Source organism: Plectropomus leopardus, chromosome 22 (genome assembly GCF_026936395.1).
Source record: "Plectropomus leopardus strain MGB_pleo_1.0 chromosome 22, ASM2693639v1, whole genome shotgun sequence".
Lineage (NCBI taxonomy): Eukaryota > Metazoa > Chordata > Actinopteri > Perciformes > Serranidae > Plectropomus > Plectropomus leopardus.
The window spans coordinates 25225120-25238746 of NC_142197.1; the positions used below are offsets into that span (position 1 = coordinate 25225120).

The 13627-nt window shown below is 35.8% G+C and overlaps 1 protein-coding gene across 7 annotated transcripts in view; it reads right to left on the reverse strand.

The window, feature by feature from the left end:
- Nucleotides 1-678: 678 nt before the first annotated feature.
- LOC121961297 (DENN domain-containing protein 5B-like) overlaps nucleotides 679-13627 on the reverse strand; it is a 105178-nt gene continuing 92229 nt past the window's right edge. For all 7 annotated transcript variants that reach the window (XM_042511227.2, XM_088072776.1, XM_042511224.2 and 4 more), the window contains 6 exons: nucleotides 12225-12343; nucleotides 11276-11463; nucleotides 10719-10801; nucleotides 9089-9215; nucleotides 8149-8323; nucleotides 679-5695 (listed from right to left, as the gene is read on the reverse strand). In XM_042511227.2, coding sequence (XP_042367161.1) covers nucleotides 5512-5695; nucleotides 8149-8323; nucleotides 9089-9215; nucleotides 10719-10801; nucleotides 11276-11463; nucleotides 12225-12343 — 876 coding nt within the window. In that variant the 3' untranslated portion in view covers nucleotides 679-5511. The remainder of the gene's footprint in view (nucleotides 5696-8148; nucleotides 8324-9088; nucleotides 9216-10718; nucleotides 10802-11275; nucleotides 11464-12224; nucleotides 12344-13627) is intronic.

Below are 13627 nucleotides of genomic sequence, written 5' to 3' on the forward strand. Positions count from 1 at the left end.
GGACTCAAAGAGAAAGTCAGGGATGGGTTACTGATGTGGACTGATCTGCTCCGTTCTCATTGTCTGCCGGTGTCTCCGGATGTCCGTTCCATTTTCTCCATTGTCCGACAGGTGATCAATCTCTTCTAGGGCACCAAAATGTCTAGATCCTGCTCTGATACTGTCATTTATTATCACGCTCGCTGCTTACAGTAACAGCTGAACACCGGTGTAAGTGGCCGCCGTCTCCCTCCTTCTGCTCCGTATGTGTGTGACGGGGACATGATGAGAAGACATGATGAGAGGACACGCTGGACGTGGTTTGAGTTCAGGTGTAGTGAGTTTCCAGCTCGGTTATGCTGAAATCATAAACTGATATCTGATGTATAAATGAATGAATAAATGAAAATGTAAATGAAATGTATTTTTTTTTTTAAATGAAAATGCACAAATTAATTTCATCTGTACTCATCACATCTCAGCCTTTCATACCCTCAGGTAATGAAAAACAACAAAAAAAAAAGAAATATCGGTATCTTATTACCCACAAGAAGCTGGAAATGATCAGTTTATCAGTATTGGTTGAAATAATCATTATCATGCATCACTGCTTAGTACTATAAATATGTTTCCCTGTAAGAAAATCCTCTTGACTTTTTTCCACCTTTATAATACACACACACAGACAAACACAGCTGGCACCTTTAACACACGGGGGTGTTTTTATTGAAATAAGCATAATAAATATCAGAACAGAGAAGTCAGTCCAACACCGACATGAAACTCCATTTGTCCGCTGGCTGTCGGTAGCATTTCCTGTTTTCCTGTTTGAGCAGATCCACTCGGGGTTAATAACACTCGTCACACGACGTGTTCATGTAAGTAATTAATTCGCTCAGTAAGCAAAGAGTGCAGTAGTCTAAAGAGGAGTCTCAGTTGGGGCCAGAAATCTGCCCTGTAGCCATTAGCGAAAAGTCTGAAGACAAACATCCATGATGAAATGTAGGGCTGATATTGTGCTTTTGGGTGTGGATAGTCCTGTAGGTGAGGCATTAGGGCAACAGCAGCAGGAGAACAAAGGGTTAAAACATGATAAAAACACATGAATAGTGGTTTAAAGACATGTTTCCAGTTAATTCACAGGCTTTATTAACCTTAAAATACCAGTGCTGCTGTCTGCCTGCCTTGGATTAACATGAAATTAATAAATACATGAAAAGACGACATTCAGAACAAACCATGACAGGCTGCGGCTCCTTCACAGATTCAGGAGAGGGCAAAATCACTACAGGGATCTGGGGATGCAACGATGACCACTTTAAGTCACCTCAAGACTCATCATGGGTCACGATAAATACAGCTCAGTCTAAGTGTCAACATGCACTAATGAGAATATTTACACCATTTCTCAGAAAAGATTCGTTTACACAGCGGCAAGTCGCAACAGTGGCTTAATCTCTCATGCAGAAAAAGTTTAACGGGAGAACAAAAATCCATCTGAAGAAAAATAGTTTCCACCCATCTCTGCTGGCTGCTGGAAGGTTCTGTTTCTCTCTTTTACATCTGACAGCTGTCATGTTGCATTTATGTCCTATGGGAATTAACAGCTTGTAACATGACACGCTCACATCAAAAGAATTCATTTCATGCCAAAACATTAAAGAATGAGACCATATTATATTTCTTATGTTGTCAACAAATCTCATGAAAAGACATAAACAAATAATAAATGCCTATTTGCAAAAAAAAAAAAAGAATACAGAAAAGCACATCCTAGAGCAGTAAATGGCCACTTGTGAACCAACTGTGTATTAATCCACCGCTAAAAATAGTCCCCCACAAATGAACCATTTTGTTCCTAAAACTATACATTTGTGCATTAGATATGTATGCCTCTTAACAGACAGGGCAGGGAAGTCAAAAAGTCTTGAGATATGCGCTTTGGGTAGTCAAAAAGGGCAAAATGAACAACATTCACATCCTTTTGGCTTCCATTCAATGTGACCAGAAGGTTGATGAAATTATTTTCTGGTGGCAAAGCAAATTTACATCTATGCATTGCGTTTTTAAATGCAAAGGAAAGAGTTTCCATTTTTAGTAGGGCCGTTCTCATCTAAATGTGGCCTTAAAGTAGTTAAAAATAGCCTGCCTGGAAACCTCTCTGACAACAAGCAATGTAAAGTAAGATGCATTTTTAAATGTGGAGAGGTACACACATTTGGTTTCCCAGAAAGCCAGAGGCTGTGTTGTATTAAGTTGCTGTGAGCTCACCACTTAAAGCAGAGGTCTCTCCTCTGTGCTGCTGCCTGCATGTCCGCAACTCCCTGTACCAAATAGGAGCGTGAAAGTCAAGAGCACTCACTCTGAAGTAAAATGCAGGGATGTTTTGGTCCCCAGATTTTGCTGTGGAGTGAGTACACTGGACAGAAAAAACTGATGATTCAGATCTCCAACTTCAAGGGGCAGCTCAATATAACATCACATTTCTTGGTATTTATTATTAAGTGCCACACCAAGCACTGCCCACAAATACCTCCTCTGCAGGCAATAGTCACTTGATTGCATGCAGACTTTTGTGACTGTGCCCTAACACTTAACTGGTTTTGGTGTTTTTAATGAGATTTGTTGACAATAGAAAATACAAGAGAACACCTTAAAAATGTAAGCATTACGTAACAGCTATCAGGATTCACGCAACATGTTTCCTATTGTGTACAGTAAATTCTACAGTTTTCTTAATTCTTCTTGAATGAATCTGAGATAATTCTGTTAAGCCTTTGAAACCTGAGCAAATTAGCTTGATTTCTTTAAAAAACATGGGATGAAGGCAATGAGCAATAAGCGAAAAAATGACCCAAAAATTAGCAAGAAACTGGTAAAAAAGTACAAGAAAATTACCAGAGAATTTGTTTTAAAAAATGGGGAAATGGGGGAAAAAATGACAAAAAACTGACTTGGAAAAAGCATAAAAATGTATAATAATTCTGTAACCTAATTTTAAATATAATTATGGCAACTATAAACAGAGTTTTTACCCTAGCTTTTTTCTTTTTTTCCTAGACATGTTTCCCTGAGTTTTTGAAATTTAATTTTCTAAATTTACTTATTTATTGCAATTTGTAGAAAATTTAGTTGCTTATTTACTTTTATCCCCCTTTAAAAAAACCAAAAAAAATCATACTGATTTGCTCAGGGTTCAGATATCTTATTACTTGAGAAAGGTGTCAGAAAGCAGCACAATAAAGTTGATGCCGCTCCAGGTTTCAAAGGTTAACTCAGAAAAACAGCTGATTTTTTCATTAATCCTCTGTAAACATGTTCTATAGTAGTCTAGACAGTGAGTGGCCGATGCACTTCACACACTCTGCTGTTAGTGCCTCTATTCCAGTGATTACTACATTCATTTAGAAACAGGACCATTTTGTTGCTTGTGTGTAAATTCCTTTTTGACCTTGGGAATTGTAGTTTTTACAAAATAATCTTAACTTAAGGTCCACTTACTAGTTTTTGCCACCATTTTAGCCAAAAAGCTAGTAGGTGAACCTTAAATTTGGATTATTTACTTGGACATTTTGTCATTGACGTGACTGTTGGCAAACTGTTAAGAAATTCTATATTGTGTGAGGTACACACACACACACACACACACACACACACACACACACACACACACACACACACACACACAGTACGCTACAGAAATGAGTTGATCAAAATTTGGTAGATATAAAAATAAATGCAGAGTAAACACACATGCACCAGCTTGCACAGATCCTGAAATATGACACACATGCACACACACTCGGACACAGCATTTCAAACAGACAGGACGATACCTGTTCAGTAGGAATGTCCCTGCGGCCACAGACTCAGCCCCTGACTCTGAGTCTCATCACTGACATCAGTTTGTGTTTTATGTGGATAAAATGCCCAACACACGTCCAGTGAGTTGAAACACAGAGCTGCATGAGAGCTGCTGACTGTAACACTGCGCAGGGTGACAGTCAGTAGGTTATAGAACATAGTCCTTGTCCTAGCGTGTCAGTGATCACTCAGTCTCTTCCTGAGGTCGTCTCATCTTTCCACGTCCCATAGGCATGCTCGCTAGTGCTAACGCTAACTAGGGTGTAGGGAAGGTGGCACTGTAATCGCCAGCTGCAGGCTGGAAAGTGAATCTATCACACAGTTTATCTAGTTTTACCTTCTGAAGGCAGGCTAGGCTATGATGATAGCATGTCTTCTGCTGCTACTAAAAGTTTAAAGAAACACTCCAGTGGTTTTGCAATTCCCCCCTTGTATGTGTGTATTACTGTCAACAATTTTCCAAAGCATATTTAACACTTTTCGTTAGTTTTTTCTTCCCTTCAAGCAGCCGCTGTTTCAGTTGTTTTAAATACACTATGAAAATTAACCTGCAGAAGCATTAGCTTAACATAAGCTTGCTGTTTTGTTGTTGTTGTTTGCTTTTGTAAAATTACATTGCCATGACATGTTGGTATATTTTACAGAATAAGTCTGTTGATATTTTATATTTTTCTTGCAGTCTTTCATTCCCATGAAATGAAATGAAAGATCCAACACTAAAACACCAGATATAGATTAATCCACCACTTAAAATAGTCCCCCAAAAATGCAGTTTCTCTCTGTTGAGGTGAATTTAGCTTTTCTCCTGACGTGCCGCAGCTGACAGGCAGCTGTGACGCGTCTGACCAGCGCTGCTCATGTGGGCGGTGCTGACGCTCAACCCTGCTAACACGGGCCCCGCTGCTACATGATTTGCTTTGTGGTGATATTTCCGGCTTTAAGTACTCTGATGACACGAAAACTCAACTCACAAAGCCACTTTGGCCTTTAATGACGTGTGGGGTCAAAGTGCACCACCGATCGCGATTAATCAGCGTTATTTTTTTAACACGTTATTTTTGGGCAAAAAATCCAATATGTTGCATCCCTGGTGGAAACCAATGATCTTGGAGCTGTGAGCCACATGCTGTAGGGAAATCAGGAAGTATTAAGAGACGGACTGAAAAGCTCTTGGTTCGGGTCTTTTCATGGCATTTACTGACAATAATAAAAAATAAAATACTATGATGGGCTACAGCAAGCTTAATGTTGCTTCAAGATTTTAAGTGTAATGAAAACAAGTGTAACCAGCGGCTGCCTGGAACGTGGGAAATCATTCCAAATCAAATGGAAAATTGTACACAGTCATGTTTAGTAAGTGGGATCTGTAGTTCATGAGATAAAACATGACTACAGACTGGTTGTTTTGAGTTTAAAAGGGTTTTTGAGAGCTGAGGGCGGGGAAATAATACTGCATCCAGCGCCCCAACCTCTCACAGAAGCAGTGGAACTTTTTGCTTTGGTACCCAAATGTCTCCTCAGTTTCCATGTCTTGTCCCTCACTCCTTTCTTACGTGCTCACATGTCTAATCCCAGAAGCTAAAGGTGGAGGGCTGGGTGAGGTTGGTGGTAGTGAGGAGAAGTTTTGGAGGAAAATGCAGAGCTAAGTGTCAGCGCTCTCTCCCGTAGCTATAGGTCGATGCCTTTGACCAGCGAGGCTTCCATTGTGATGGGGAAGTCATGGAGCGTCTCCAGGACTCCGATGAGGGCATTGACAGTGGTGCGGTCTCTGAGCAGGGCTGTGTCTTCGTACATCCGCTGGATCACTGGGCACTCCACCAGCAGGGGGAGCCACTGGGTTAGCAGCCGGTCTCTGCAGAACAAATGGTAAAATGCTTCATCAGGACATACTAACCCTTCGCAGGTATGCGGCGCTGATTGTTAAGTTGTGCACTCTGAAAGTAACAGCAACATTTCTCCTCATAATTAAAAGGAGGTGTGAGGTTTTTCAAAGTCACTTTTTAATCACATTTAGAGTGATATTTGTGAACTTTGTCAGATTTATTATTTTGTATAAAAAATGTTTAAATGTTTAATCTAAATGTTATACATAAATGTTAAATATTGAATCTTACATTTAAATGTTATAAGTTAAATCCAAATGCTAAATCTTACATTCAAATCTTAAATTTAAATTTTATGTTATATCTACATATTAAATCTTAAATTTAAATGTTATATGTAAACTCTGAATGTTAAATCTAAATTTTAATATTAAATCTAATATCTAAATGTTGTGTTTAACCTAAATGTTAAATCTACATTTAAAAATTTAAATGATGTTATATCTAAATATTAAATTTGAAATTTAAATGTCATATGTTAACTCTTCATTTTAAATGTTAAATCTTGTATCTAAATGTTGTGTTTAATCAAAAGATTAAATCCTAAATCCTTAACCTATATGTTATATGTCAAATGTAAATGTTAAATTATAATGGTATATGTTAAATCAATCAGTCAGACTGTATTTATATAGCACTTTTCATACAAGCAAAACTGTAACACAAGCATCTGAAAAAACAAGACTTTGTATTTAATTAAAGAGCTAAAATAATAGTACTCGTTAAAACCAGGAACTGTTAATCTTAAATCTAAATGTAACATTTTACATCTAAGTGTTATATTTGAATGTTAAATGTTAAATCTATACATTTAAATATTTAATCTTAAATCTAAATGTTAAGATATATCTAAATGTACTATGCTAAATCTAAATTTCAAATCTAAACATTACATCTGAATGTTATATCCAAGTTTTATATGTGAAATCTTGATGTTCAATCTTGAACCTAAACTCTAAATGTTAATAGTTATATCCATTTATTAGATCTTAAATGTTAGACATTAAATATTTAATCTTAAATCTAAACGTTTGAATGTAATTGTTAAATATTAAATCATAATCTTAAGAGTTACATCTACATCATGATTCTAAATGTTATGTTAAACATAAATGTTAAATCTTGAATGTCTCGACTTTTGCTATTTTTTAATAGTGATTGTTTTAGTTTATTTCATTTAGTAACGATTTTACCTTGAACGTGAAATCTTTTTTCTCTTTTATTATGTTTTTATATTTAATTCCCCTGTTGTATGACATGTGCTACACAAATAAAGCTGCCTTGCCTGCCTAAATTTGAATGCGTCATGTCAAATCTAGATGTTAAATGTCAAATGTTAAATCTAAATTTTACATTCAAGTGTTAAATTTAAAAGTTTAATTTAATCTTGAATCTAAATGTTATATGTTATATCAAATGTTAAATCTAGATGTTAAATATTTAGTCTTAAATCTCAATGTTAAGTTATATTTTAATGTAATGTTAAATCTAATTATTATGTTAAACTGAATTTTTAAATGTTATATCTATATGTAATGTCAAATCTAATTGTTAATTGTTATATGATAAATCTTAATGTTAAATGTTAAGTCTTAAAGTTATACGTTAAATGTTAAGTCTTAAAGTTATATTTTTAATATTTAATCTTAAATGTAGATGTTATATGTATCTAAATGTTATATCTACTTGTTAAATATTAAATGTTAAATCTAGACATTACAGTGAAAATCTAATTGTTAAATGTTACATCAAAATGTTATGTTAAATCTAATTGTTAAATGTTCTAACCTAAATGTTAAATCTTACATTTAAATGTTATATGTTAAATGTTATATCTGAATGTTAAATCTAAATTTTAGATGTTATATCCAATTTTTAAATATTAAATGTTGCGACAAAATGTTGTATAAGTTATATCTAAATGTAATATGTTAAATCTAAATATTACATCTAAGCGTTAAATCTAAATATTAAGTGTTAAATCTAATTGTTAAATATTACATCTAAATGTTACATATTATATCTACATATATCTACATTACAATGTTAAATCTTAAATGTCTGCACTTTTGCAATTTTTAATAGTGAATTTTTTATTTTATTTTTTAAAAATAATTTAGTGATTGATTTGACCTTGTATATATCTCTTTTCTCTTTTATTGTAAATCTGGGTCTTTTATTATGCTTTTATATTTTATTACTCTGTAAAGCACATTTTATTAACCTGTTGTATGAAATGTGCTATACAAATAAAGCTGCATTGCCTGCCTAAATCTAAATGTCCTATGTTAAATCTTAATGTTGAATCTTAAATCTACATGGTTAATCTTAAATCCAAATGTTTTATGGTAAATCTAAATATTACATCTAAATGACAGAATAATAACACCGACATGTCAAAGGCAGGTGGATGGCAGTGTACCTGGCTCCGAGGCAGACCAGCAGCTGGAACTTCCCATCCTTGCCAATGTTCCTGGGGGTGGAGTTGATGGCGTTGACATAGCGACAGAGTGATTGACAGGTCATCCCCAGAGGCTCCGTCGTCTCCTGAAGGTCCCCCATCTGGTCAGCTGACTCCATGTAGGCAACAGCCTTCTCTGCAGAGGGACGAAGGACATGTTTCCTTCACACTGGTGTCTCACACACACTTTGCTGTTAGCAGAGAGCTCACAGCATATATCACAACTTTCTACATTTTTTTTGTACTAAAATAAAATAATCATCAGTTATGCAACTCCTTCCCTTTTTGCCTTTTCTAAAAGCTGAAGCAGACATTGAACAGATTGTCTAATAACAAAAAATACACCTGACAAAAAAGACAAAAATGTACATAGATGGATACTCCTTAAGCCTTGCAACATCACTTTTCTTGTGCTGCAATTTCATTCAAAAACATGGGAAAAACGGCAAAAAGGCAACTTGGTAGGAAATGTTCGACAAATTGCAAAAAATTAGTTTAGTTTAGAAAATTATTTTAAAAGCTAGGGAAAAACTATATAATTAATAAAAATTATTTATTTAATTTTTAAATAATTTAAAGCACTTTTCAGGTCATTTCATTTCTTTTTTTTTAAAAACTAATTCTCTGGTAAATTTCTTACACTTTCTTGCTAATTTTTGGGTCATTTCTTCTTCTTCCTCTTTGCTCATTACCTTATTCCCAAATTTTTGAAAATAACTTAGCCAAATTTGCACAAGTTTCAAATGTTTAATAAAAACTGGTTTAACAAATCAAAATCTGTTTAAAAAAAGGGTGAAACAAAACATTATAAACACATTATTTCCCCATAAATCCCCTCTAATGGGCCAAATTAAACGGTTTATCCTGTCAGCAGCAGGGGGCAGCGTCCCTCCACACTCACCCACAAAGTCCCACACAAACACCGTCTTCTGGAAGAGCCGAGAGGACTTGAAGCCATGATGGAAGAACTGTTCCAGAGCTGCCACCAAACTGTTCTCTCCACACAGCAGGACGGTCAGACTGCCTCTCTGCAGACATAGAACACACAAAACACATCAGTAGGATGCGGATTTTTCTGTACATAAACTCTACCTGTACCTGGTATTTAAAGTTACGGCTGGTCTACATCCTTTAGATTGTGTGGAAACAAGCTGTAAACACATTATTGACATATCACCTTTAACCCTTTGAAACCCGGAGTGAAAACATTTTTGTTGTGCTGCTTACAGACGCCTTTCACAAATATTCGAACCTTTGATTGAATTAGTGATTTCTTTTTTTTCTTTCAAAAACTTGGGGAGAAAAGGCTTTGAGTAACTCAGTGAGAAATGACCCACAAATTGTAAGAAAGCAGTAGATTTAGCAAATAATTTTTAAAAAACTTGAGAAAAATGTCAAGCAAAAAGGGAAAAAAAAAGCTTTGGAAAAACCTAAATTTCTAAACCTAAAATCTAAATTTATCAAGATTACATATTCAAAATTATGATTTTTAAATTTTAAGCATTTTTCATAGGTCATTCCTTTTTTTTTTAACTTACTTTTTGTCTTTTCTTTATTTCATTCTTTTTTTTTTAACAGAAGGTTTCAAAGGGTTAAGTCACCTGCATCTATAACAAGATAATTTTATGTAACTAATGTACTCAGGTTACATATTTTCTACTCATGATCACACATATGTATAGATGTTATTCATACTATTATAGAGACAACCCTCAGATTGCACAAATTGAAATTGTGAAAATACACTCAACGGAAACAAATTAATTAATTTCCAAAAAAACTGAAATGGAAACACTTTTTTTTGTCTTTTATAGGTCACATGATGCTATGACTATGTGCTTGTCGTTAGGAACTGGCACCCTCATGATGCAGCAGGAGCTACAAGAGCTGTTACTGCATCATTTAACTCTACTCCACAATTCCTCTATGAAACATGGACTATCACCTCCCAGAAATCCCTCATACATGGCCGCTTCTACGTTTAAGGGGCTCGCCTTTCCATTATGGCTCCATAACACACCTATATGGCCTTGGATTGGAAATAATGACGGCTAGTGTGGTGGCTGCAATAGAAATAAAGCTGCTAATGTTTTGAACATCCATCACCATGCTTCTTGGAGTGTTATCACCAGAGGAGAAGTCTCAGAACATCACTCAGTGGAAACACAGTCATCTCACAATTTGTGTTTTATTGTCATTTCTAAAACATTGCTTAGTTTTGCGCAAATCTGTAATGAAAACTCTGGCACATTTTGAGCCACATAACTACATGAAACAACAGTAGTCCACTTCATGGCCTCTTCCTCCCCTCTCTTTCCTTCAGAGAGCACTTAGTGTGCAGCCTGAGCCCTGAGCTGTGGCTGCAGGACTATTAGACCATTAGAGTGGCCATCAAACACCACTTTACTGACTACAACATCATGAACGCAGGCAGCGGATAGAGACGAACAGTTATATCACCAAATGTTCAGAGAGAGTACAGCCGTGATTAAGCGACTAAAAAATGACTTCATTCATTACTGGTCCCTCACCTCTTTCTCCGGCTTGTGGAAGTGTTTGACGATGTTGTTCACAGCCTCCCCAATGGCCTCTTGGATTTGGGCTGAGGTCGGTTCTGGAATCAAGAAAACATCAAGACATAAACACAGTGTCATTAACAAGCCAACATTACAAGCGTCCTCTGACTGGTGCATTATATTGTTCACAGGACACTGAGTTTTGAAATATTCAGTCTGAAGTCTCCAGTGTTTAATTATTATCAATCAATAAACTGAAACATTTCATAAAGTGCTTAAACAGACAAATTTATTACTAAAATTAGAATTAACATTCTGGATTAATGACTTCAAAATTTTCAAAAAAGCCACATAAAGAAAAAATATGAAAAAGAAAAAGAGGAGGGTTATTCTGTGCAGTGATATGATTGGTGGATGAAGTTTGGTGGAGAGAAAATAGTTCCTACATGAAACTTTAAACTCCCTTTAATTGTTATTTTCTTCTGTAAATAAACTCTACTTCAACCGTTGTGAGTCAACAGTTATAAGGTCTGGAAATCCCATGATGCATGTGAGTCCTGACAGATACTGACTGTGTCCTCGTCCTGACAGCGACGTGATGCTGATGCGTCTGGTCTGGGATGGCGAGCGCTGCAGCGGGGGTGTACGGCAGCCTCTCCCAGAATCCTCCTCTCCGCTGGGCACCACCAGCTCACCGATCAGGACCCTCTCCAGGCTTCCGTCGTCCACGCCCTTCCCAAGCCACCGACCACACGGGAACCTGGAGGGGACAGAGGCAACAAAGTGCTGCTTTCAGATGGATGTGTTTGTCTCATTGATTGACACATTACATCTATTCTCTCCGTCAGCACGCTGCAGATTCTTTCATCTCAGCAGTTCTCTGAGACCTGCTGGTACTAAAAAACTGCAATACATGACCCTAAACAACGCCTTAAAAAAAAAATTGAAGTTGATAAAAATCACTTAAGATTTATATTTTAGAAACTTACAAAACTAAAAGGAAGTTGAAGGTTTCTGAATCTTAAAAAGGTCGTTTTTGCAAAGAGAACTTTATCCAGGACTGATGCTGGACTTGACGTAGACTCTTTCTCTTCCTTATGGATATTTTTTTAAGTCTCTGCCTTTTCTGAAATGTTGTAGTGTTTTCTGAAACGTTACCATGTTTTCTGAAATGCTGTAGTGTTTTGGGAAATATGGTGTTTTGGAAAATGTTTTGTTTTGGGAAATACTGTAGTGTTTCCTGAACTGTTGGTCTGTTAGTAGTAAGTTTCATGGGAATTCATCTAAAGATTTTTGACACAGAACCATAAGTTTTAACTTCATAGTCGCTCTAGAGGAAAAGTCAGAGCTTTTTAAGGATATGAGTAAACCTGAAATAAGTAATTAATGAATTTCTGTACAAAATGTCAAGGCCAATCATCAGTTTTTTGGTGAAATAATTCAGGCTGGACCAAATTTGTGGAGTGACCTACCATCGTCATTAGCTAAGCTACTAGGAACCAAAAAACAGCCTGCGCTCACCTGTAGGTGTGTCCTGTGATCTCATTGCGCACCATGACACAGTCCACCAGCCATTTAGCCAGGAGGCCGGCGTTATCGTGACCCAGCTGTGCCGTGGTCAGCTTCCCCAGGTTCTGACACTAAACACACACAAACAGATAAAAGAGAAAATCTAGTTGATGCAATATGTTTTGAATAATATCAACTTGCAAAATCAAATCCTGCTTTCTGTACTTAAACAGTGTACAAGTACCTGATGCACAGAGGAACCGTTACTACTCAGGCAGTCTTAACATGAATATAAAAGTACCTACTTCCAGAGTTCATATTTCACTTTAACTCTTTCAGTTAACCCTTTGAAATCTGAGCAAATTGGCCTGATTTCTTTCATAAACGTGGAAAGAGGGCACTGAGAAACAACAGAAGAAATGACCCAAAAACTTTGCAAGAAATTAATAAAAAAAAAACAAGGCAAACACGACTTTGAAAATGTGCTTTAAAAAATAGAATACTTCTGTAACATATTTTTAAATATGCAATATGAACATTTTGAGCTTTTTTCTTTTTCCCTTGACAGTGTTCCCTAACTTTTAAAAAAAATTTTTTTCTAAATCTACTAATTTCTTGGAATTTGTAAAACATTCATACCCAAAGTGCCCATTGCTTTTTATCACGTTTTTGAAATAAATTGCACCAATTCACTCAGAGTTCAAAGGTTTAAATATTATGAAAGGAGTCTGAATGCAGCACAAAAAAGTGAGGTCGCTCCAGGTTTTAAAGGGTCAGGTGTGATCTTTCAGTTAGTTCAATTTAACTGTGTTACTAAAATGAAGAAGAATTAGTCAAATTAAGTCTTTAATCCTTTTTAATCTTTTGAAATTTCAGGAAATTGGTTTAATTTCTTGCAAAAATGAGTAGACAGCAATGAGTGACTAAGACAAAAAGCCCCAAAATGAGCACAAAATTAGGAAAGGAAAGGTTAATAATAATAATAATAATAATAATAATAATACATTTCTAATAATTAAAATAATTATCAATAATGTTCCTAGACATTTTTCTTTCTTTTCTTGTTTAAATTTACCCCTTTAAAAAAAATTCTGGTCTTTTTCCTGTTACGTTTTATTAATTTTTTGCAACTTATGGTACGGGAAGAAATCAAACCAATTTTCTCAAGGAACAAAGGGTTAAATTGCTTGTAAAAGGCATCCAAACGCGGCACAAGAAGAGTGCTGTTGATCCAGGCTTTAAAAGTTTATGGATACTTTCACAGAATTCACTAGGCTGGAATTTCCACACTTTGTAACTCAATAAGCTACATTTAACATTTATCTAACGTGTGATTTTTTTTCTATCAGGGTAACAGACTATGAGCCAGTCTAAAGTCAGCACAGCAATGGCTTTAGGGGAAACAACAGAGGCAT